The sequence below is a fragment of the Daucus carota genome, chromosome 6 (assembly GCF_001625215.2).
Source record: "Daucus carota subsp. sativus chromosome 6, DH1 v3.0, whole genome shotgun sequence".
NCBI lineage: Eukaryota > Viridiplantae > Streptophyta > Magnoliopsida > Apiales > Apiaceae > Daucus > Daucus carota.
This window is the reverse complement of record NC_030386.2, coordinates 18,745,127-18,768,951: the sequence shown is the minus strand read 5'-3', so window position 1 is coordinate 18,768,951 and position 23,825 is coordinate 18,745,127. Positions and strand designations below refer to the sequence as shown.

At 35.7% G+C, this 23,825-nt stretch overlaps 6 protein-coding genes across 6 annotated transcripts; 3 read left to right on the top strand and 3 right to left on the bottom strand.

The window, feature by feature from the left end:
* Nucleotides 1–2,153: 2,153 nt before the first annotated feature.
* Nucleotides 2,154–2,936, top strand: LOC108227710 (protein THYLAKOID ASSEMBLY 8, chloroplastic). The gene has a single exon (XM_017403012.2). The coding sequence runs from the start codon at nucleotides 2,154–2,156 to the stop codon at nucleotides 2,799–2,801; it is 648 nt and encodes a 215-aa protein (XP_017258501.1). The 3' UTR covers nucleotides 2,802–2,936.
* Nucleotides 2,686–4,661, top strand: LOC108227709 (germin-like protein subfamily 2 member 2). The gene is made up of 3 exons (XM_017403011.2): nucleotides 2,686–2,828; nucleotides 3,396–3,523; nucleotides 4,006–4,661. Exons 1-3 carry the CDS (start codon nucleotides 2,764–2,766, stop codon nucleotides 4,545–4,547), a joined length of 735 nt encoding a protein of 244 aa, XP_017258500.1. The 5' UTR covers nucleotides 2,686–2,763; the 3' UTR covers nucleotides 4,548–4,661.
* A 75-nt stretch (nucleotides 4,662–4,736) lies between these two features.
* On the bottom strand, nucleotides 4,737–7,991 carry LOC108227708 (psbP-like protein 1, chloroplastic). The gene is made up of 7 exons (XM_017403010.2): nucleotides 7,620–7,991; nucleotides 6,580–6,660; nucleotides 6,350–6,432; nucleotides 6,061–6,183; nucleotides 5,868–5,939; nucleotides 5,318–5,414; nucleotides 4,737–5,053 (listed from the first exon to the last, which is right to left on the bottom strand). Exons 1-7 carry the CDS (start codon nucleotides 7,837–7,839, stop codon nucleotides 4,941–4,943), a joined length of 789 nt encoding a protein of 262 aa, XP_017258499.1. The 5' UTR covers nucleotides 7,840–7,991; the 3' UTR covers nucleotides 4,737–4,940.
* A 659-nt stretch (nucleotides 7,992–8,650) lies between these two features.
* Nucleotides 8,651–14,036, bottom strand: LOC108225046 (putative methyltransferase At1g22800, mitochondrial). The gene is made up of 11 exons (XM_017399848.2): nucleotides 13,748–14,036; nucleotides 12,328–12,408; nucleotides 11,475–11,553; nucleotides 10,774–10,906; nucleotides 10,616–10,685; nucleotides 10,476–10,540; nucleotides 10,321–10,399; nucleotides 9,816–9,903; nucleotides 9,498–9,562; nucleotides 9,300–9,389; nucleotides 8,651–8,897 (listed from the first exon to the last, which is right to left on the bottom strand). The coding sequence occupies exons 1-11, from the start codon at nucleotides 13,865–13,867 to the stop codon at nucleotides 8,775–8,777; spliced, it is 993 nt and encodes a 330-aa protein (XP_017255337.1). The 5' UTR covers nucleotides 13,868–14,036; the 3' UTR covers nucleotides 8,651–8,774.
* Nucleotides 14,037–14,933: 897 nt separating this feature from the next.
* On the top strand, nucleotides 14,934–16,884 carry LOC108193015 (small ribosomal subunit protein mL104 (rPPR9)). Its single transcript, XM_064078970.1, has one exon. The coding sequence runs from the start codon at nucleotides 15,019–15,021 to the stop codon at nucleotides 16,618–16,620; it is 1,602 nt and encodes a 533-aa protein (XP_063935040.1). The 5' UTR covers nucleotides 14,934–15,018; the 3' UTR covers nucleotides 16,621–16,884.
* Nucleotides 16,885–19,941: 3,057 nt separating this feature from the next.
* LOC108224453 (trihelix transcription factor ENAP1) lies at nucleotides 19,942–21,595 on the bottom strand. Its single transcript, XM_017399088.2, has 2 exons — nucleotides 20,822–21,595; nucleotides 19,942–20,488 (listed from the first exon to the last, which is right to left on the bottom strand). The coding sequence occupies exons 1-2, from the start codon at nucleotides 21,401–21,403 to the stop codon at nucleotides 20,093–20,095; spliced, it is 978 nt and encodes a 325-aa protein (XP_017254577.1). The 5' UTR covers nucleotides 21,404–21,595; the 3' UTR covers nucleotides 19,942–20,092.
* Nucleotides 21,596–23,825: the final 2,230 nt, after the last annotated feature.

Genomic DNA, 23,825 nt, shown 5'->3' with positions numbered 1-23,825 from the left:
AATGATTCCCGGAGGAATGGAATGAAAAATGAATTATATTATAGACAATTGTTAACATATTCCATTCATTCCTCTATTCCATTTCTTACATTACGTGCTAAAGATCCGTGCTAGAGATCATACCTTCAAATTGAGATGAAATGCTCCATTCTCTCCACCCCCAATTTCTTCTCAAATCTCATCATAATAATTTTGCAATTAAATTTATTTCAAAACTTCCTTCCTATCTCTATTAATTTGAAATAATTTTACTCATTCCATTTCATTCTCCTCAACCAAACACAACATTAGTTTAGATTTTGTACCGGATATAAGTACTATTATTATGGGGCCAATATAAAATCGATTCCGAGTGTCCAACTAAATAATTACCAGAATATATGAATTCTTTATGAATTGTATAATTGAATTGTAATTTTGAAATATTACATTTGTAACATGCCACATCGATTTAGTTGAAAAGTATTTGGACCCTTTATAAGCACGAGCAAATAATTAATGTGGATCAATTTGCTATCACTTTTGGGTCGACCGGCGGTGGGTTGTTGGGTCCGGTATGCATTTAGTTGTGAGTTTGGGATGTTATAAATGATATCAGAGCTCTATCCCGCCGAAAGTGTCAAGGCACGAGCAAATAAATTTATATTTAAGATAGTTGAGTATGAGTAGAAAAGGTACAATATGAAATATGTATTAAATATCATTTTTTTAGTATTAAATTTAATAATAATTTTATCTATTTTGACGCTCCAACTTCCTATCAGCAAATAGCTAGGTAGATGAAAATGTCTGATTAAAAAAAGTTAATAGAACTAGGGCTGTCAAAAAAATCTGAAAAATCTGATATCCGTTCGAAAAATCCGTTACCGTATTCGGAAAAAAACGGATATAATCCGAATTTGAAAAAAACGGATATTATCCGTATTCGAATCCGGAATTACGGATATGGATATAGGCGTATCCGTATCCAAAATTATTATATATATATATAGAGTTAAGTTCTATGGAGTACATAAAAACATTGGAGTATTGGAGTACAAATCATAATTTTTTAATTTGATCTTATATAATATCTTTGATTATCCAAATTTTGATATAATCTATCATTTATAGGTTGTCTTGCACATAATTGTCAATTAATCATTAATATCTTTCAACTTTAACAAGTATTAAGATTATTGTTCTGCTTATTAGTTATATTGCAGAACATAGAGTCCTATGATTTATAAAAGTAATTATTCTACCATTTGATCACGATTTTTATGTTGCAGAACATAATGTGCAGGTTGTCAAATATTTACAAATATTATTGGACAAAAAAAATTGAAATTTAGATGACTAGATTACATTTTATCAAACTTTGTACTCCAATACTCCAATTTTTTTTGTACTCCATAGAACTTAACTCTATATATATAATACTTATATAAATTTATTATTTTTTTATATTTTTTTATTTTATCATATAAATTTTGAACAAGAATTAATATTTAAAATAAAAAAGAAATATTAAGTATCTTGCAAATGGAGAAAATGAAACTATCTTCATCAAGCTTTTTCTTTTTAAAATTGTGACAGATAGTGTTGTTTTTGTAATTATAAGTTGTTAAAACTGATATTTCGTTCAAAATATTTGGTCTGAATACCCAAATTTTTGTTAAAGGATGTTACCAATTTCTGACTGAGTATACATTTGTTGTTGAATGGTTCAAAATATGTTTTTTTTAATTAATCTCAAAATATATATTTGATTTTTGATGATGTTTGAAAAAACGGATCCAGATATTATCCGTATCCGGATAATATTTGGCCGGATATGGATATAGGCAAATTCGTATTTGTTTTATCCCCATAAACTGAACAAGCCTAATATGAAACAAATTTTCCATATTTTGAATTAAATTATAATTATTTGAATATTAATTTTTTTAAATCATAATTCTTTATGTATGATATTGTCATATTATAAATAGTAATAATTTCAGTGGAATGATTATAATGATGATAATTTGTAAAATGACAATAAAAAACATTTGTTAAATAATATTTTTTAAGATAAATATTCTTCATTCTATAAAAAAATTACTTCATCCGTCCTGCTCTGCTGAATGCATTGAACTCCGGTTGAAATAGAATCTACACAGTCGACGCTCATGGCCTCTTCTTCTCTCCGCTCCATTCTCTCCTTCCCTCTTCCTCTCCCCCACCCCCACAAATCCAACCCAAAGCCCTTCACCATCCGCTGCGGCCCACGCGACAAGCGCGGCCCACTCATGAAAGGCCGCATCCTCAGCACCGAAGCCATCCACGCCGTCCAGTCCCTCAAGCGCTCCCCCCAAAACGACGCCGTCCTCTCCCGCCTCCTCAAGTTCGACCTCCTCGCCGTCTTCACCGAGCTCCTCCGCCAGGACCGCACGGAGCTCGCCGTCAAAGTCTTCGCCGTCATCAAATCGGAGCCCTGGTACACTCCCGATCTGTCAATCCACGCCGCGCTCGTCTCCGCCTTGGCGCGGAAACACAAGAGCGTCGAAATCACTGGTTTAATTGACGGTTTATGCGAAAATGATTTTGCTGCTGATGATAATAATAAGGGATTAGTAATGCTGATTAAGGCGGTAATTAACGCGGGAGAGGTGGAATCGACGGTCAGGATTTATCGGATGATGAGGAGGAGCGGGTGGGAGCCGAGGTGTGCTGAGGATGATTATGTGGTTGGGGTTTTGAGCAGTGGGTTGAGGAGATTAGGGGAGGAGAGTGTGGCTAATGAGATATGTAGCGAGTTCGGGAGAGCTAGTGTTTGATATTTATTTGTTTAGGCTCGCGCTCGGGTGAGAACAGTATTCAATCGTTCTGTATACAGATAGTATAAAATCAAGGGGATTTGTTCTGTTTAATCGTAACTGATTTATTTTTATGCATAATATTTTGTGATTTTATGTCTGGTTTTGGTTAACTCGAATCTGTGATGCAAGAGAAATATGTGTTTTGTGTTTTCTGATTTGTAAAACTTGTGAAATTTTGAATTATAGATGGAGATCATACATGTTTAGCGTTTTTTATGATCCGTGAATTTTAATATAGTTTCGTAGTTTTTAATGACAGACAAAATACTAAAATCATTAGGCATTCAAATGTTTTTTTCCCCTCATTTTTTGATGTTTAAATTGTAATATAATTGTGTGTGGGGGAAAATGGATGGTTGATGATTTTTGTTTCCATGAAGAAATGGTCTTGCCCTTGTAAATAGCTGTTGTTCTCTATTTCTGATTATGGCCCTTGTTTGTCTCCACATTTCATTCTTTTATGTCTCGCTGCTCCACATCCTATACTTTCACTTATATATTGTATTGCACTGTCTAACAAAATACTCTTCTGCTTATATTCATGACCAACAGATCGATCGTCTCTCGGATGGCTTTTAACAGATTGTTGGTGTTGATGGCGGTGGCAGCCATTTGTTGCAACTCAGTCTCTGCAGATCCAGATTTGCTTCAAGATGTTTGTGTGGCTGATCTTACATCTAGTATGTTACACCTTACCTCCTTCTGGTTCTTGATTCTCCGAGTTGTCCCTGCATTCTCTGAAATCTTGTAAAATTTACGTTAAATCCATTTGTTACCTCTATAGCTCTATGTGCTGCATGTGTTCAAGATTCTCTGAGTTGTTGCTACACTTATGTTTATACCTGTCTGAAAATATATATACATCCATTATCATAAATTGATGAATCGATATGGAGTGTGATTACATTCTTATAGTCGAAGTGGTTAGATTGAGGTGAGGCCAGTTTTAGCTGATGATATGAGCATGTTCTGATATGATATTACGAACAGAGTGTTTATAAGAGTGTTGCTTGCCTAAGCGCCTTATTTGTTGAAGTAGACTAAATCACAGAAATGTGGAAGTGTTAAAATGAAGATAAAAGGTTTATTATGTGATTCGTCAATGTTCGAGAGTGACACCTATATCAGTTGTAACAAACTGATTTTTTTATGTATGAAACAGCTATCAAGGTGAATGGATACCCGTGCAAAGAGCAAGTCACGCCAGACGATTTCTTCTTTGCGGGATTGGCCGTGCCAGGAGTTATCAATACCACAATGGGTTCAGCGGTGACTCCGGCCAGTGTTATGAAACTCCCTGGACTCAATGCTCTTGGTATTTCAATGGCTCGCATTGACTATGCTGGCGGCGGCCTCAATCCACCCCACCTCCACCCTCGGGCCTCCGAACTCGCATATGTGCTCGAAGGCGAACTGGAGATGGGTTTTATTACCACAAAAGATGTACTCATCTCCAAGGTGTGCAAGAAAGGTGAAATGTTTGTGTTCCCAAAAGCACTAGTCCATTACCAAAAGAACAATCAGAAGTCACCTGCATCTCTTCTTGTGGCATTTAATAGTCAGTTTCCGGGCACGCAACCCATTGCGCCTACCTTGTTTGGCGCTACGCCGCCAGTGCCAGATTCTGTGTTGAGCATGGCATTCCAAGTTGACACACCAGTAGTCACAAATATAAAAGGAAAGTTTGTTAAGAAAGCCAGCTGATCCCATGTAACAGGCATGTTTTTCTAGTTTCCTTTTGGGCGTTTCTATTCATTATTATGTAGACCTTGATACACTAGCAATAACATGTACTCAGACGTGAGATTTTCGGCTTCATTCTTGGACTTTTGCCAGAAATCTGATAAACTTTGTACAAAGATGGCTGCAAATATATTACGACAAGGTTATAGCTAAAGATAACGAAACAATCCCATTGCGATACAGATCTTCAAGATTTGTGCTTATGTATATGCCTACCATTATATTTATACAAAAAAACAGCTTGTACCAGATTTTACATGACAAAATTGCTCATATGTAATACAGAGGTCTCTAGTTAATTTTTAAGCTCCGAAGCAATTGGATTTGCGAATAGTGTACATCTGCAGAGCGAAACTATGTTTCATAGACTGTGAAGACTTTGAAGGAATCGATCACAGTGTTCAGTTTGTCCTTCATCTTCCCCCATCTCCTCTCATTGGCTCCCGTTGTCACGGTATAGAGCTTTCCTGCATCAGAGAGTCGTTGTCTATGATGTATAGTTACAGCTTAACGAAATGTGAAGCTTATAAGGTGATCTGATGCACATGAACTAGATACAAGTATTTTTAACTTCTCAAGTATGAACTTTAAGTTCTCAGATTGGAGCCAGATTCTTAAGGTTACACTGGTAGATCAGACAATACTATATTCTAAGGCTGTGACAAAGAGCTTATTTACAAATAGTCTTCTTAAGCGAATGAACTTGTTAGTGAACACATTATGTAAGTTACCGTTTCCGATGCAAATTGCACTGAGAGCATGGCGAGTGAAGTTTGGAGCTTTGGCAACAAACTCGAATGTGTAGTAAGTCTTTCCATCAACATCATGCTGTAACATGAGAAGATAATGCAACATAATCAAGTGCATGTACAGATATATAATGCAGATATAGGAATCTGGAAGCACATTATGTAGTCAAATTGCAAAGCATAAAATAAAAAAACACGCCCAGACGGAGAGGGGGGGGGGGGAGGGAGCGGGGGAGGGGGAGGGAGAGAGAGAAGTGCAGGAGGAGGGGAGAGAGGGAGAGAGAGAGGGGAGACAGAGAAGTGGGAGGAGGGGAGGGAGGGAGAGAGAGAGGGAGAGAGGGAGGGAAGGAGAGGGAGGGAAGGAGGGGGAGAGAATTATAATTTGTAACTACTCTAGGCATCATACTTCACCATCTTTAAGACTGGTAAAAAATTATGCTTATCAGATGGATCTGTCCTTGCAAGAGAAATTAATTTACCATAGCTCTCTATTAATTTCATATAATAACTGCATATTTGGTAGTATGTTCACCTCTTCTGCCTTGATTAGTTTTGTCTTCTGCGAAGGAGGCGCCAATACCTTTTTTATGAGAGCTTCAGAAACCTATAAACAATCAATAATTCATGATAAATTTATACCTAAAACAGAAGATTAAACATCCTCACTACATTCTGATACACAAAAGTAATAGTAATGGATATAGAAAGTAGGAGGTACAATATACATCTTGAGGTGAGCCAAGGTCATGAATGTCCTCTTTGCTAGTTGGAAATACATTTACGCTGACATTCTCCAGTGGTTCGATAACATCTTTGAATACTTTGTCTTGTCCTTCAATTACTATCTCCTGCTCAAATAAAGGAAAGGTAGTAAAGATCAAACAATGACAATATAAGGTAGAACAACAAAGATCTGACTCGAAAATAGACACACTACAAAGCTAAGTTTGTTGAAGAAACTGTAAACTTGTTAAGTTCTGGCGGTGTTAAAAGCAACAATGTGACACCACCTACCTGCCACCCAAATGGATAGACGAAAGAATACCCGTCCTTCTTATCCGTAACTCCTAAGAACCCCTTCTTTGATTCTGCAGCAACTGAGCCATATCAACTATCAAGGTTTTGTCTTAGAATATCAGCCATTATCATAGGCATTCTTTGAGTAAATTGTATACATATAAATTAAGTTCATTTTTGTGAGTCGCACTATAACTGGAACTCCTTAACAGAAGAGAGGTTCATACATGAAATTGTTTGGTCCGACAGCAACATCCAAGGGACTGCTGCTGACCCAACAGCAAGCAACTGACGCCTTCCTGGTTTATCTGAAGGAAATAATCCAATGGTAATAGATCCCATGAACCAACACCAACCGCGAGTTGATAAACTGATTTGTTATAAGCTAACAAGTATACACTGACTTATACAAATGTACTCATTATTATTTCCGTGCAGACAAGATATCCATATTACATAACATTACAGCATGGTAGTGAACATATATGACATATCTCATGGTAGTGTGGCAAGTATTTGGAGTACCGTTTTGCAAGTTTGTCAGAATCGGAAACATCCCAACTAAAAAATATGTGAACAAAAGACTTTTTATATCCATCTTCATCTTCTTCAATTGTCATGTTCTTGCCTACTAGACTAATTCGCTTTTTCCTATATTTATTCCCGAAATTGCATTGTCAGAGCTGGGGATCCTTGCAGAAACAACATAATACTCTACAGAGTGGACGTAAGTTCTGTTCACATCTTACCCTCCCTGGAGTTCGACTTTTAGTTTCCATCTCGTCTTCTTTAATTATCATGTTCCTTGTCTACCAGACTAATTCACTTTTTATTTTTATTTATTAATACCGTAATTGCATCGTCAGAGCTGGGGGTCTTTGCAGAATCAACATAACAACTACTCTACAGAGTGGGCGGAAGCTCTGCCCTCCTTGAGGTAGACTCTAGGAGATACACTGGTATGTTTAGTTGCAGATTGGACCAAATGGAAATCCTCAGAAAGGGTGAAATAATGAATTAAACTAAGAGGTACATCAAATAGGCCCTAAAATCATAATGCAGATAACTTCCACTATCCCACATAGTAAATCATACACTAATTCCTCCGCTTACCAGAAGTCGAGGGTTTGAATATTATTAAAGGCAAGACGGGTGCACAAGTGTTTAATTATCATAAAAAATTCACAAACATTGATAACCCAGAAACAAAACTAAATTCCAATCATAACACAACAAATAAGACCATAATTCAAAATTACATACACACCAAGTGAATGAAGAAGCCATCTTTCTCTATCTTCATCATTGGTAGAAGTGCATTCATCACCAGAAGCATGCATTCTGAGCTTCCTCTGCTGGCATTCTTGAAGCTCTTTAGGTGATTTCTTGAACCCAGAAAATGTAAAAGAATGGTTAGCAAGAATAGAAGGCCTACAATCAAAAAATGGAAACTTTGTTGCAGTAAGAGACTGGATTGTCACTTCCATTATAGTATTGTGTGTGTATGCATATGTGTTAAAAGTGTTGTGTGTTGGAGGGGAGTTTAAGTTGAGCTGGGAGCATGATAATATGGCAGACAAGTATGTGGCTTGTATTTCAGGTCTTTTGTTAGATAGGATAAACTTGTATATGCTGGTTTTGCTTATGCAACTTGAAATTTTCTTTCCACCTTTCTACAATGGTTATTTCACTATTTTCCCAGTTGATGTGAAATTTTTTTTATATAATAAATATCAATATTTTTGAGACTTTTTATAGTTGTTATTAGCAAATTATCAATAAAATTTTCATATAGATCTGGTTTATTTATGTCTAATATACTTATGTATGCTTATGTTATATGTTCATCATATATTGTAGAGTATGTGAAAACACATTTTGCAATAATAATTTATTTGGAGCATAAGATTTTAAATTATCCAAAACAAAAAATAATTTTTTTTTATAATTAAACACTCACATGCTCATCTTGTCCATCGACCTCTGTTAAACAACGCAAAGACAATATTTTGGTAAGCACAAGATAACTTTGATTCCTATGCAATTGTCATTTTCACATGGAGTTAAAACAGAAGAATCTCAGCAAAACAGTCAGAAGTAACAGTACTTCTTTGACAAATAAGTCTCATCAACATGTTAGTACTTTTTGTTTAGAATCAAACAAGGCAATTCTGTTTCTTTATCATGCCTTATATAGTTCCAACTTCTTTGAGTAAAATGTGTTTCTGAAAGACCTATAACCGTGCCAAGTCCAAGCCTTACTTATTTTAGACCAAAGAGAAGCCTTAAACGGCACCGTTGCATGCAAATAAAAATCTATCCGTCTCCCTCCCCATAGGGGAAGTATCTAAATGTCTGCTGTGTTTGAAGATAAGGACGCAGTTCACTTTCATTTGAATGATCGAGGGAAAGGTGAGAGAACTCAATGGCTACTGGTATTGCTGCCAAACTGCTTCTGAAGGTCCTGGAATGATACAGTGGCAGAACCCCTTCTCTTGGGCTGTTGTTGAGAAGAGTGTTCCCTCCACCCAGTCATGTATATAATCTACAACCACAGTAAAAATTAAATATAGGTTGCAAAAGAATCAAATTGACAAAGCTTATTTCATCCCAACTTTTTGTTTCACCACTAGTGCGCATGTCAGACACTTGACGGTTGGACTTAGGTATGGGAACTTTAAGCTTCATTTTGGCAAAATATGCAAAACTAAGAGTAGCACGAAGACCAAGGGGTAAATAAAACAAAGCAAAAATATATTTTTTTTTTTTTGGGGGGGGAGGGGGGTGATAGTTTTTATCTCCTTTCTTGTTAGGGCGAGGGAAGATGGGGGCATGGGAGTCATTCATCATGAACAAGAAAGCACATGGCCCATCTCTTTCGACCTCTTTTTAGTTCAATCACAGCCTCTTTCAGTCAACAAAAACTGGTAACTAGTACAAAATTCACCTGATAGGTAGCTGGGATAGTGCCATCTTCTGCTGCAAACATTGACTCATAAACAGCTGCAGTGGCCAGAGCTGTTTCTCTCTTCAAGATCTGAACAGGAAAGTTATATTGTGAAACCAAAAATATCAAGGTTACACATATAACGCAAGTACTTCGATTTTAAGATCGAAATGTAGCATATGAATTAACAGTAAACACCTTGTGTCTTTGTACCAAAGCATTAGTTTCACCCATTGCACGCAGGTGCTCTATCAAGTCCAGTGCTATACACAGCAAGCAAATGAAAAGGAAGTGAAGATAAGGAAAGCATATTTAGACTTGCATAAAAAAGACTAACAGATCACAGAAATAGACCAAACAAAAACTACACACGGGTGCATACTCATATATCATTATACCTTATTTCTGAGATTGTTACATAATTACCAAATTATCGTCATATTTGATAATTGAAGTGCTGTAACACTACATACAATTGCAATTTGCAAAATACAAAAGTACAGGGCAAATGCTTACCACTTTTATATCTAACTGTATATTCATCCATATCAACACCTGGAAGCGTGAAGCCTGCCCTTGTCAAAAGATTTCCAGCATCACGGACCTGCAACAAATCCAATTATTGCTTAGAACCCTGCCAAAAAAGTTATAAACTGAATTTTGTGCATACATAAGAAAGTGAAGTATGTCATCACTACTCATTCACACAATAGGATGCTCTATCTTAGTACTCATTAGTTCTGTACTAACAGAAATGTTTTTTAGCTAGTTGGTTATTTGGTAGTATTAAAGTATTCTATCACATCCTTTGTTAGAAGCTACAAGGTAAGGCACCTGCATCATGCAGTCATACCTAAATCTGTCATGCTAATCATAATACTTGAGAACGTATCATCTTGCGTAAGTAAGAAAATTGTTGTTTTAGAATTCAGCCAAAACGTTCACATTTAAATTATATTTGGTGTCCAATTGTTTACTGAAATGAATAGGAGTTGAGGTAAATGTAGGTACAGGTTTGTACTTGTGCAAGTGGTGATACTCGTGGACTGATACCCCCTTCCCGCTCCATCTGTGCAATGGTGCATGCTATTCTTAGCTCTCTACAAGGAAACCGGAAATGATTAGGCACATACATTGGATTATTGACAAAGGCATATGAATATGACTGATACAAACTTCAGCGTTTCTCCACCCATAATGGCTGCCAGAAATAATCCATCAGGCTTCAGCGCTAATCTACTCTGTCGCAAGAACAAATTAACACATGAGCGCCTTTGTCTATGAAATTCAAAGATGTCTTTAGACGTCACACATACCTGAATCATGGCTCCAGGGAGATCATTTGTCCAATGTAGTCCCAAGCAACTTATTACAAGATCTACAGAACTTTACATATACAGTAATATTTTCACGTATATAAGAATTTCAACAGTCATAATTCAGAATAGACCATATGAAGAATTACTAGGCAAACCTTTCTTTTATAGGCAAAAACTCTTCATCGCCGACAATATATGATGTTTCAATGCTATCATCGTATTTAGTGGCTTGACATGATTTTAACATGTCATATGATGTATCCATCATGATTAGCTTTTCAATGGCACCTAATATAACAATAAGGAGTATCATTACCATATCAATCGACTATTCTATTTCAATCAACCATATCAATGAAAGTTCTGGGCCCGATTGGTCGATAGCAAAACTTCGATAATTCAAGTAAAAATATACAGAAGTACTGAAATTTCATGCGCCAACAATTTATAAGAAATTAATTTTATTACAAACAAACATCACATGTGGCCTTGAAATAATTCTTTCAAGTATTCACGCTTGCTGGGACTTGCTTTGCAGGAAATGAGAAATTATTTCGATATATTTACTAGGTATTCTACTAGGTACTGTTCGTGCACTGTATTTAACTCGTCTATCTTAGTCAGGAAAATGATTTAAATCATAACATCTCTGTTATGCAGCCTTTATATCTGCCTTATTGGTCATCAATTGGTTTGCAGCTTCTCGTCGTTGTTGAAATTAGAGTCATGAACATTATAGACATTACAATAAAATAAATCAATGCAGTTTTACTATCACCGAGAGTTAATTACTTGCTCCCTAATGTACAGGCATAAAAGGTGAAAAAAATTAATCCTAACTAAATCAGGTGCTTACCACGGCCACGTAGCAAACGCCTAATGGCTCCTGAGGAACCACCAAAACATAGTGCTGTAGGAAATGTCTTTTTGCAATCCTAAACAAGCAAGTAAAGAATATATAAAATAGATCTAACTGATAAAAACTTCGGAATGACATCAAGAACTTTAAAAGCAGCTGAACTTACTTTCATTATGGAAATAACAGATTAACAATTAGATCAAATCCTGTGTCACTAGATCTGTGAATTGCATATGTGCTCCAAATAATTATGACTGGTGCGGTTTATGTAGTCAATCAGTAGTTGATTGATATGATACTGACAAGATCCTACTTTTCCACAGTTGAAATCCACAAACTTAGATGTGAGTGGATTATACAAAAATTTAATATAAAATATAGTTGGAGGAGCCTAACTAAGCTTAAGCCGGAACTTTAAGAGATATTGGGTAATTTGGTTATCCAGAAGATAATTACATATATATTAAATTCGTAACCAGATTAATTGTTTATACCGGCTTTTTGACTAGGAGGCCAGAGATTTATCTGTTTTTCAGCACATTACATCACTTTCTGTAACAGTGAGGATCGCTGCACTATCCTATTACTTGTCGAAAATGATTTGGGAAACTGGTGTCTGGTTGTAAAATACTATTATTACAAGAAACATGCTTTGACATGTGCATATAGAGGAAGTAATATGACAAGAAGATGAGCAGCACTAATAACCATAATAATGACAACTATGGCAAATATAAAGCAATGAAGGTAATCATAAAAACTGTACATCTGTTAAAGTTGCACTACAGTTTTTTGTGATAACATCACAAAATAAAAGGGGATGTTTAGTTATCATTTAGAATTTTACTACCTCTAATCGATCCAGGATATTCTCAGCCACAGTATCAACCAATGTATCCTTTGGGCTCATCAACCATGCAGCCCTATCACGCTACAAATAAAGAGCTAGCATTACAGTAGAGAATTTGAATAATAAGATATCACTGATAAAGCACGCGACATAAAAAAAAGGATGGGAAACCTACAAGCTAGGTTATGCCATTTACCTTCTAAAGTTTGGCATTGATTAAGATTATACTTATTGAATATATACATTTACATCATTTATTAAAAAACACAGTTTAGTTTAGTTCATGAACTTCAGGCTTTAGTTTATTATTCTGTAGAATATAAAAGTTGAACTATAGTATGCGTACTACTTGGTTAACAAGAAAGTTCGTAATTTTAAACTAAATGCAAAGTTGTGTTTTGACTAAAACCATAATGGCATGTCCTTAAGGCAAAAAGGCAGTTATTATGTTTTAAATATGGATTCATTTTCCCATATATTGCCTATGGTCTAACGAAACTTCATCTACAAAAACAATTGAGAGAGTTTCTTACAAGTTACTTTTTTAGTTTTTCTCAGTCATACTTAATAGTAAGTTCTCCACCAGTCCAAAAACTCTACAGCACCACTTTGCTTATCCGAAAAAATAGCAGCAATGATAAAGCTTTTACATCTATATTGTACAATTGAAGCCAAACTTGAACTAATCCATTGTCGTTTGTTAGTACAACATAACTTGGGCCAAATAACAAATTTAAGTAGGGGATGATTACATCCCTTCTACAACATTATTAAATTCATAAAATTAAAAGCATATTGGAGAGTACTCAACTACTCATAGTCAGTCAGTGCCTTACACAGACTTTACATGAGCTTGTATATATTTATGTTTTCTGGATCAGCTTCTCACTTTCCATTCAACTAATTGATAAAACTTAAAAGTAAGATCAAACAGTGTTCCCTAAAAACAATTATCTGTGGATCGTCAACAATTCAACTCAAAAAACAAATATATAGAAGTGACATGTTACTGTGATTATACATCACTGATTACTAACTGAAGTAACTAACAATTTTATTAATAAGTCAATAACTAAAGATCATAAACCAGTACATCAATAACTAGGCATTGTATATGAGTAGTAACATCAGTAATTAAGCATCAGACAATTCCTATAGTTTCGCTTAGTAGATACTCCTCAGACCACACTCTTTTTAACAAGAAATCAAGGGACTCAGACATTTAAATTCTCGTGAATTTCACCTTACCCAAAAGAATTAAGCATTATGCAAACACATATAACCAAAAGCCATACTGCCAAATCTCAAAAACCAAAAATGGGGACATGTCTTTCAGTAAAAACAAAAATACCCAAGAACTAGAAGAAATTGAATTGGGGGCACAAACAAAGAATTTCAAGAAATGGGGTTTCCAAGAAACCTGTTTCCGTTTGAGATTGCGGTCAAAGATCTTGACTTTTGATTGTGAAGGGCCTGAGAAGCCATCACTGCTGCTGCAAAATGGTCTTCTTAGCAATAAAGCTCCACCCTTTCTCAACATTTTTGAGCTTTTGAAGATTGATATATGTTAGACTAATAAAAAAGTTTCACTTTTTACATACACAACTGTCTAATTGTGTGTGTGTTGTTCTATCAAGTGTCTAAGGTTTTTGCCATGTTTAATTCAGATGGGAGAAGTAGAATCACTGTTTCTTTTTCGAAGCGAGAAGAACCTCAGCACAACCACTTTTGTCACTATTTATATGTTGTTACTCCCTCTATCCCATTTAATTCTATAAGTTTCTTTTTCACTGCTCGACACACACTTCAATGCTCTTGTAAAATATAGTTCTATAACTTATTTTTAAAATTTTCTTTTTCTGAATAAAAATATAACATTCAAATTTTTATTCAGAAAAGAAAAATCTTAAAAATAAATTATAGAACTATACTTTACAGGAGCATTAAAGTCCGTGCCGCGTCCCCGTCCCCCAATGTATACAACTCAGGGGGACAGAGGGAGTATTATTTTTATTTTTTTGTCGATCATATAGTACTCTAGTAGTATTTTCTTGGAAATCTTCAAAAATGATTTGTTATAAATTTAAGTGAATATAAGAATTTTAAAATTTTTGAATCTATATCTATATATACTAATAAATATAACATATAATTTAAATAAAGTACATATACCACTATTTCTGATTATTTTTCTTTTCTTTTGACAGAAACCACTATTTCTGATTATATCTATTATACAAACCAAAAATTATAACATAAGAATAGTAAAAAATATATATATGTGGTAATAAAATGCAGCCTCTTCTCTTTAAACTATGGAAATTCCTAGAGACCCCAAAAAATCATCCCAAATTTTTTTTCCAAATAATGTGTCATAGTGTGATTGGTTGCTTTCACTCCCATAATAATGAGACCCTCCTGCAGATTCATCAATCACCCAATCATAATATTCCACAATGTTCGCCACATCATTCGGTAAAAAATTTTGGGAATTTTTTTTGGGTCTCTAGCATCACCCTTAAACTATTTCATAATTCAACCTACGAATTGATTTGATTGCATTGGCAACCCTAAACCCCTATTTCACAAACCTAACGACACCGTTTTATTCATACCCTGCATCACTTCCCCTTCATCATTTCCCTTCTCCTAGGTCATCTCTCTCTCTCTCTCTCTCCGCGGCCTAACTCAATGAAAATGCCACGCCCCACAACCCCAATAACCCCACTCCACCTCCGCACCTTCTTCCTCCGCCACTTCTCCACCACCCCCCCTCAGACCCCACCCCACCACTCACTCCAACCCCACCACCAAAAACCCCTCTTTTCTCTCTCTAAACCCCTCTTTCTCTCTCCAAACCCTCTCCCCAAAAACCCCTTTTCACTAATCTCTCTTAAACCCTTCTCCACTTCTCCCCCAAATCAAGAAAATGAAGAAACCCAATTACCCCATTCTCTCTCAAATGAGCTTAACAAAGAGCCCCCATCGTCTTCCGAGTCCTCGATTTCGCTCCCTCAACGTCTCGATTTGAGCTACTCACATGTTAAGTTGACCCCTTCATTGATTCTTGCCACACTCGATCTTTCCCCCAAAGCAGGCAGGTCCATTCTTGGATTCTTGAAATGGGTCTCATCAAGATCAGATTTTGTTGTTACCGATGAAATTATATCGTATTTTGTTAGTTACTTTGGACGTCGTAAGGATTTTAAGGCAGTTAATGAGGTTCTTGAAAGTAATAAAGGTGTGGTAGGGGATAAGACATTGGGAGCTTGTGTTGATCGGTTGGTTCGAGCGGGGAGGCCTGCTAAGGTAGTTTCTTTTTTTGATACTATGGAGAAAGATTATGGCTTTGTTAGGAATCTTGATTCTTTGAAATTAGTTGTGGGGAAATTGTGTGAGCATGGTTTTGCTAGTTATGCTGAGAAATTGGTTAAAAGTTTGGCTAATGAGTTTTTTCCCGATGAACATGTTTGTGATTTGCTTGTTAAAGGGTGGTGTGTTGATAAGAAATTAGATGAGGCTAAGAGGTTAGTTGGGGAGATGAATAGGGGAGGGTTTGAGATTGGCGCTGTTGCGTATAATGCAATGTTGGATTGTGTGTGTAAGCTTTGTAGGGAAAAGGATCCATTTCGGCTTCAATCTGAGGCTGAGAATGTGTTAGTTGAAATGGATGTGGCAGGTGTTCCACGGAATGTGGAAACATTTAATGTGTTGATTAGCAACTTGTGTAAGATTAGAAAGACTGAGGATGCAGTGAGTTTGTTTCATAGAATGGGTGAGTGGGGATGTAGTCCGAATGAGACAACGTTTCTTGTTTTAATTAAAAGTTTGTATCAGGCTGCTAGGGTTGGAGAGGGGGACGAGATGATTGATAGAATGAAATCTGCTGGGTTTGGAGATGCTCTTACTAAGAAGGCTTACTATGAGTTTCTGACAATTTTGTGTGGAATAGAGAGAATTGATCATTCCATGAGTGTGTTTGCTAAGATGAAGAAAGATGGTTGCAAACCTGGGACTAAGACGTATGATCTGTTGATAAAGAAGTTACGTGCTCATGGGAAATCTGATAAGGCGAATGATCTGTTTAAGGAAGCCGAGGGTAATGGAATTCTGGCTATACCGCCTAGCAATTACAAGGTGGACCCAAGATTTGCAAAGAAACCCACTGTCACAAAGAAAGAGAAGAAGCGCGAGACGCTGCCTGAAAAGATGGCAAGGAAGAGGAGAACTCTTAAAAAGATCCGTCTGAGTTTTGTGAAGAAGCCAAAAAAGACATCAACCAGAGCCTACTAGTCAGTGGCATTGTCTTGTGTATTAGTGTCGTTTCTAGTGCTTTGCCCGAATTAAATCTGTTCATCAAACTATGCCCATTTTTCTATTGTTTTCTTTGTGAGGTTGTGGCTGGCAACAGGAGGAATAATTCTTAAAAGTAGGACTTGTGCTGCAACCTTGTTTTTATAGAAGTCAAAGTTAATGTCTTTGAGAAGTAAACCGGCTGCACTTAGTATCTGTATTTTTCAAATACTATAATTTATTTTGCATTACGCTTCCCTGTTTCATGCGCAGTGTTCTCACCTTGATCTGATGCACCTAACACAAGCTTAAACATTGAAGTTTCGTTATGTATGTCGTTGTTTTGGATTTTTGAGTAATCATATTATTTAGTCTAACTTGCAGTTTCAGTTTTAGTGTTTTACTAATAACATGTATTTCAGGCTACTCCTACACGTATATGAATGTTAAAATTTAAGAAATGTGGCAATGCAGAATGATATATGTTACTGATGGTCATATTTGAAAGATAGAAATAGAAGTATTGAACTGCTTACTTTCTGTTTTCTGGATTAGTTGGATATATTAACCTTTCTATGGATTAGATAATGAAGTTATAAATTATTGATGCTACAGATTTTTGAACTTGTAGTGCGCATGGAGTTATATTAATTTTGTTGTGTTCTACTGGAAATTAAGTAGTTATATGGATGTTGGTAATTCCTGTATGACTCAGGAAGTGCAGCTTTATTGGCCCTTTCTTTTCTTTGGAAAAAGCTGGTGGCTTTAGAAAATTTCTACATTGTGGAACATCTCTTATATACGCTGCTTCAAGTTGCTTTTCCATGTTAAAGACTTCGAGGTTAATCCTTTGCTCCCTTGGGAGCTAATATTGCTGAGGTTTTGCATTGACTTGGTTCTCTTGACAGTTGATATATATATTTTTTTGCATAAAAATGGAATGATAATTGGGGCAGCTATTTTCTGTTGGTCTATGCTCTTTTAAATAGTCGGCAAAATGTTGGAAGGTGATTTGACAAAAAAAAACTGTTGGAAGGTGGGAGAAGGTAAGTTCATGTCTTTGGAGCAAGACGCAAGAGCAAACTTTTCACTTGGAGAGGAGCCTGCAGATCTATTGGTGTATTGTCATTGAGGGGATTGCAGTATGAGTTAGCAAGTCTTAAATCTCAGATTTATTTAAAAACCAACCTTGTCTTAACAAAAGCCTTAGTCCAGTTTACAATTGATTTAGGGCCAGGGATGCCTTTGTGGAGCTGGCGCTAAAGACTCAAAAGCTACAACTATGTAATATCCATTAAAAACTTGGGAGCAGAGGATGCAGATTTAAGGGGATGGTAACTATTCTTTATTGCTTTTCTTTGATTTTATTTAATTTTTTCTAGTTACATTATTGTATTATTAGTGGGTGTTTTTTAAATAAATGCATTAGTCGTTCCATTAGATAATGAATGATAGCAATTATATTGGCATGTTTGTTTTTGGTCTTGTGTAAATCCGTCCAGTTACTCAGACAGCATACTATGGTTCAAATTTCTACTATAGCCTTTCTTCATGTTATATATGCCAATTCCCTTGCATGTTTACCATTACTTCTGAGTTTCTTTGTTGAGATTGTCTATATTGGGTTTTAGGTATGCTTTCTGTATGTATGTTCTTGTCTCGCCTATTTATGTGGTTTTCTAACAACTAAGTTGCATTTTTTTCTTGGTCTGGAAAAAGTTATCATAATAATGGAAGTTATTTTTGATATGGGGCCTTACTCTAAAGGCTTTTTTTTGTTCTACCCTAGAGCCTAGAGGTTTTCTTATTGTTATATTCGGTTTTTGTTTTTTCATTTCACTTGCAAGAGTATTCGAAGATCTAGTAATGTTAGCCACCTTTACCATATTTCTTAGTTTCCAGTCTTGTAATAATTGCATTGGCTAGATAAAGTAAGAAGGCAGAAGTACTGAAGAGTCCTAGCTGTGAATCATTTTACAATATGAGGATCTCCACTGAAGAATACAGTATGGTATGTATTGTAAAGGTCACATTTACCATTTATTTTAGTGCTTCATATCTATGTTGAAGATGGAGATGAGTGACTACTTCAGATAGATTTCTCTGGTGGTATATAAATATATTTACTCCCCTGTCAGAGTTTTTATAGAAGAGTCGAGGATATGATATGCATAGTTACTGTTAGAGCAAGTCCAGTGCTAGAGGCTAAAGGTTTATTGCTATTGCTATAATATAGCATTGAAAAGTGTTTATTGATGTTAAAATAAAAGTTGCACTCAAATGCTAGTTTCAAATTTAGCCATCTTTTTTTGAATTTTACTCAATTCAATATGTTTCTGATATTTGGTGATGTACAATACAATAATTGTGTAAATTTTAACCTCCATTTATAGTTGCTGATGATGTGGATCCATCCTTGGTTTCAAAAACAGGTCCAAATATAACACCAGTTTGGAGTTGAGTTTTTTAGCATTTGATGCTATAATATAACAATAGCATCAACTAAGCATTGGACTTGCTCTTACAGACTTACAGTATTTAAAATATCAGAAAATTGATTTCCAAGTTTTTTGCCCTTCTTCGCTTGCTGTGTCGTCAACCTCTACCATTCTCTTTTCAATTCCCAAAGGACATTTCAAACCTCTATTGCTGCCCTTTCGTAACTTGTATAAAATCTCTTAGTTTCTATATTAAGTAAAGGACTAAAGCAGATAAAAGTAGAAGTGAGATGTTACATACTTACATGTTAGTACTGTGAATTATCTTAGAGTATGCTATGGCCCTCATGATAAGGACTCGTAAACTGCTCTGAGTGTGTGTCAAGGTCTTTTGCAGGTCTTTTACTTTGATGTCTTCTGTGCTTGCAGAAATGTCTTGATTTCCTGTGGTAGCTCTGTGATGTTGCCACAATAGGCTGATTAAGAGTCTCAGGTACAACTTACACTATGTGTATTCTGTACTTAATTCAAACTGTTACTATGTTAGGTAGGAACCACCTGCGAGTTGAGGCTTCATAATTATTTTCCAGTTCACAGTTGTTATTGGTTCATCCTCTATCTGAAAGATAGGACTCAAACTAGAATCTTAAAACTCATCACAGGGAACTCGAAAACAAAAATCAAGACATCAAATGGGAGCGAGTCGGGACGCTGCTTCACAATAATTTTAGTAATAAAACAGAGATTGACATATCAACAAAATGCCTAAGAAGCAGCCAAAGACAAGGTACTTTCTCAACCCCTGATTTAAGCAACATACTTTGGAATCTAGATTGAGGTTGATCTTTGCAAGCAGAACAAAAACATGAAAGCGGAACTTGAGTTGGGCAATATATCATGATTCATATTTGTAAATATAATATATTATAGTGTAACATCAATATTATTGTTAGTCTGCTATAACTCCAGCATAATAGCTTGAATATGTATATATTATTTAAACATGACAATGAAGTAATTAGTTTCCCTCAATATCATCCATCTCTTCCAATTCTCAGTGAAGAGTCAACCCCTTTGCCCATATTTGCAAAGATCTTAGCAATCTCCAGCTGAGTATTAGCAATAATCTCGGTGCGTTTAAGCTCCATTTCTCCTCTCTTGGCCTCGCTTTCTGCTCTCATCCTTTCCAAGTCTCTCATTGCATCTACTCTTGCCTGCTCTGTCCTCAGCACTACCTCTGCTAACCACCTAACACTACTCCCTATCTCCCATTCTCCTCTTCTCCGTCTCTTCTTTCTCTGTGTTTTGTTTGTGAAATTTTCAGACTTTGTCTTCTCCTTGTTGCTGCACAAGGCTGGTGTGCTACTGTCGGTGTCTATTGCCTGTTTGTCTGATAAGTGGTCTGATACTTTCGTATCCATTCCATCTGCCTGTTAAGATTTATCGTAAATGATAGCATAATACATGTATGTGAATGTCAAAATTATAAATCTTCTGCAGAAATAACAGAATCGGGCATCGTTCTAGAGAGAAACCCGACCACAGAACCATAGAAGTAAAATAATTCAGCTTGCAAAGTGTGATTTTTATGTTTTATTTTTTCAAGTACAAGGGGGAGTAAAGATTTAAACTCATGACCTTGATTGTCCCCGAGTCCTCATGTGTTTCTTTCTTATTTACAAGAGCATGTAATCTACTAATGTAAGTGGAATTTTTACAATAAAAGTTAGATAAGAACAGTGAAAGGTTTAGAAACCGTATACCTTAGCTACCTGATCAGCACCATCTGAACCATGTGAATTTGCTGCAGCAATTCCAGTATTGATTGGAGAAGCCAGAGGTGGTGGTGTAAGCAGTGAAAGTGGCTCTTTAGGCGATGCTGGAGGAAGCTGAGATGCCAGCAGCAGGGTTGGTTCTGTCACCATCACACCTGAACTGAAAAGTGTCGGCTGTGGCAGCACTGGAGCTCGCTGAGTTGTAATGCTCCCACGCAACAAATGATCCAGCTTGGGAAAAAGTGGCCACGACGATGCCTCAGCAGCAGTAGACTCTGACCTGTACCTCTTCTTCATCGACTCAATCTTGTTCTTACACTGAGTCTGTGTCTTTGGCGACTTAGTTGAGTTGCCACGACACGACACAAACTTGGCTACCTCCTCCCAGTCCTGCCCCTTGAGCTTTGCCCTGTTCCGATGCACCCATTTGGTCTCATAAGCCTCAAGGAGGCTCGAGACCGCGCCTTCACTCCACTCGTCTCGTTTGATCCTGTCATTGCTGCTACCACCAAGAAGTTTTCTCTGGGAGTCGTTTGTTGCTGTGGTTTCTTGCTTAATATCGGTATCCATCTCATCTCATGCAATAAATTTACATGAGTTTAGCGGTTAAGGCAGCTAAGCATCTGGCTCATTGTTATCTCAACAGGCTTAAAGTTGTGATAAAATGAGAATAATGGACAGACAGGAATGGAACCAAAAGGGTAAAAGGAGAAGCCACTACCAATTTAGAGGAAGAAAAAAGAAAAGAGCAGGCTCATTGTGCAACTTTATTTTTAGCAGTTTTCTAAATTTTGTTAAATTGCATTAAATTATTAGTTATTGTGGTTTATATAGGGTTTTTTTAGAAATAGAAAAGTATTTTAACTTGTGATATTGTAGGAAAAAGAGGGCGGGGTTTAATACTCCCTATTTATGAGATCAATATGATCAATTTTGTGTTTATTATGTTCTGTCGTAAATAAAATGACGATTATGAAGGTCAAGTTTTTGTTTGATAAAAATCGATGTCCTAGTTTTGTAAATTACTTTAATTTTTAGTTAATAAATGATGATTATATTTTTTTAGTATCATAATTCAAATAATCAAATTTTCGACTTTTATTAATGAATTATCTCTTAAATAAAATTTTGAGATATCTTATTTACTTATTGATTCGAAAATTATCAACTTTATGTTATTGGGGTTCCCAGGGGCCGAACCCAAGATTGGGTTATGGACTTATGGTATTGTATTAAGTAACCAATCCTCCTAAAAACTCGAGGAGGTTTACCAAGATCATATTATATTCTACCATTTTCCTCTTTATATAAAAAAGTAACGGGATTTAATCAAAAATGTTGAGAAGAAAGTTGATAGTAGGGAGGGGAGACCATTAGCATTATGGAATTGGAATGTAGTGGGGAAGAGGGATTAAGATAGTGGGAGAGGAGCTAGTGGGCAAGCCAAAAGGGAGAGAATAGGAGGAGTGGGTGATTGAGTGAGTGAGTTTTGTCAAATAAATCCATGATCACAATCTAACTTTTTGTTATTCACACTTTTACGTGGTGTCATCTTTTTTTTTTTTTGAAACATGGTGTCATCTTTTTTGTGCTCATTTTGTGTTGCCTTAGATTTTGGCATTTTTGACTGTTTCATTTTCTATTGCGTTGATTTGAAGCTAACCAAACCTTCAATGACATCCACATCCACCCACGGTTTGATTGTTGCTTCTCGGTGCTTCTTCACGTGGCTCCCCTCCCTTTTTTGTGTTACTATTTCCACCATTAACAAGTTAGATGGATTCGTAACGCGGTTTGAATCATGAGATTTGAACTCCAAATATATAAAGTGTCTGTGTGGCACGACGGATTTCTGGTTTTTTTCTATAAGAAGTCGGTTTTCATATTTCTTAACCCATTTGTGTAAAAAATCAGAAACACTTATAAGAAGATGAAAATGTTAACTTTTATTTCAAGAATTTTACTTCTTTCTTAAAGAGTTTAATCACTTATACTTTAAGAAAGAAGCACCTCTTTTGAACTTACCCAAATAAAGATGATGGGGCTATTTGGGCAAGTTTTAAAAAAGTCACTTCTTGCTTGAAGTAAAGAAGTGGATTAGAAGTGAGAGGTAAATAAGTTAATAATTGTTTGGAAAATAAGTCACGGAACAAGGATTAATCGAAAAGTAATTGAATTGATCCGGGATTAATTGGATTGATTGGTGATTAATCAGAGAATCAATCAGTTCGACGAGTTACGGAACATGGATTAATCGTGATTAATCACCGATTTTTAGAATAGAGTATTCAAATAATAGATTGAGATCATCAAACATGCCAAATATAATTCTATATTACAATATATTTTTTTCAGAATGGTCGTATATCAACCAATATTAATTATATTATTATGATGTGAGTTAGAGATTTCAGAATTGGATTATAATATCTATCTGATGTTCTAGAATTAGATTTCGATTTAGTTAAATTTGAGATACTTATGATATATAATTGGCATTAGATATTATTTAACTAAAATTTGTTTGTGAATATTCTCGGGAGAAGTTTCGTTACAAATTATTTTTAATATTATATATATTTGCATAGTGAGACGTATAAAAGCATCTCCAACCAGAAATCCTTAGCTAAAAGTTTAGGTGGATTACCAAAATTAAAATTTATAGCCAATGTACACAAAAAACATTACTACAACCATAGCAAGCCCTTGTATAGCCATCCCCCTATGGATGACTATATTTGTCGAACCACTACAGATCTGTAGTGAATTTCACGTCATCTCCCGCAATTTATTTTTCTCCTTCCCGCTGATTAAATATTATTTATTTTCATATTAAACTGATATATTCTATTTATAACAATCTAAATATTAATAACATACTATTTTTAAATTATAGCCAACCAATATAGCCAATACCATTGAAGCACAATGTCTTACAGGTTCAGCAAATTTTACATAATAACTTACAGGTTCAATTTAACCAACGATTATA

Excerpts from the sequence above, each read along its gene's own strand:
- LOC108227710 (XM_017403012.2), top strand. The coding sequence starts at position 2,154 with ATGGCCTCTTCTTCTCTCCGCTCCATTCTCTCCTTCCCTCTTCCTCTC.
- LOC108227709 (XM_017403011.2), top strand. The coding sequence starts at position 2,764 with ATGAGATATGTAGCGAGTTCGGGAGAGCTAGTGTTTGATATTTATTTG. Across the intron at positions 2,829-3,395 it reads TTGTTTAGGCTCGCGCTCGG|ATCGATCGTCTCTCGGATGG; the intron begins GTGAGAACAGTA and ends CATGACCAACAG. Across the intron at positions 3,524-4,005 it reads TGTGGCTGATCTTACATCTA|CTATCAAGGTGAATGGATAC; the intron begins GTATGTTACACC and ends TGTATGAAACAG.
- LOC108227708 (XM_017403010.2), bottom strand. The coding sequence starts at position 7,839 with ATGGAAGTGACAATCCAGTCTCTTACTGCAACAAAGTTTCCATTTTTT. Across the intron at positions 5,940-6,060 it reads ACCTTGGCTCACCTCAAGAT|GTTTCTGAAGCTCTCATAAA; the intron begins GTATATTGTACC and ends GATTGTTTATAG. Across the intron at positions 5,415-5,867 it reads AACTAATCAAGGCAGAAGAG|CATGATGTTGATGGAAAGAC; the intron begins GTGAACATACTA and ends CTCATGTTACAG.
- LOC108225046 (XM_017399848.2), bottom strand. The coding sequence starts at position 13,867 with ATGTTGAGAAAGGGTGGAGCTTTATTGCTAAGAAGACCATTTTGCAGC. Across the intron at positions 10,400-10,475 it reads ATGGGTGGAGAAACGCTGAA|AGAGCTAAGAATAGCATGCA; the intron begins GTTTGTATCAGT and ends GTTTCCTTGTAG. Across the intron at positions 9,390-9,497 it reads CTTTGGTACAAAGACACAAG|ATCTTGAAGAGAGAAACAGC; the intron begins GTGTTTACTGTT and ends TTTCCTGTTCAG.
- LOC108193015 (XM_064078970.1), top strand. The coding sequence starts at position 15,019 with ATGAAAATGCCACGCCCCACAACCCCAATAACCCCACTCCACCTCCGC.
- LOC108224453 (XM_017399088.2), bottom strand. The coding sequence starts at position 21,403 with ATGGATACCGATATTAAGCAAGAAACCACAGCAACAAACGACTCCCAG. Across the intron at positions 20,489-20,821 it reads GTGCTGATCAGGTAGCTAAG|GCAGATGGAATGGATACGAA; the intron begins GTATACGGTTTC and ends AAATCTTAACAG.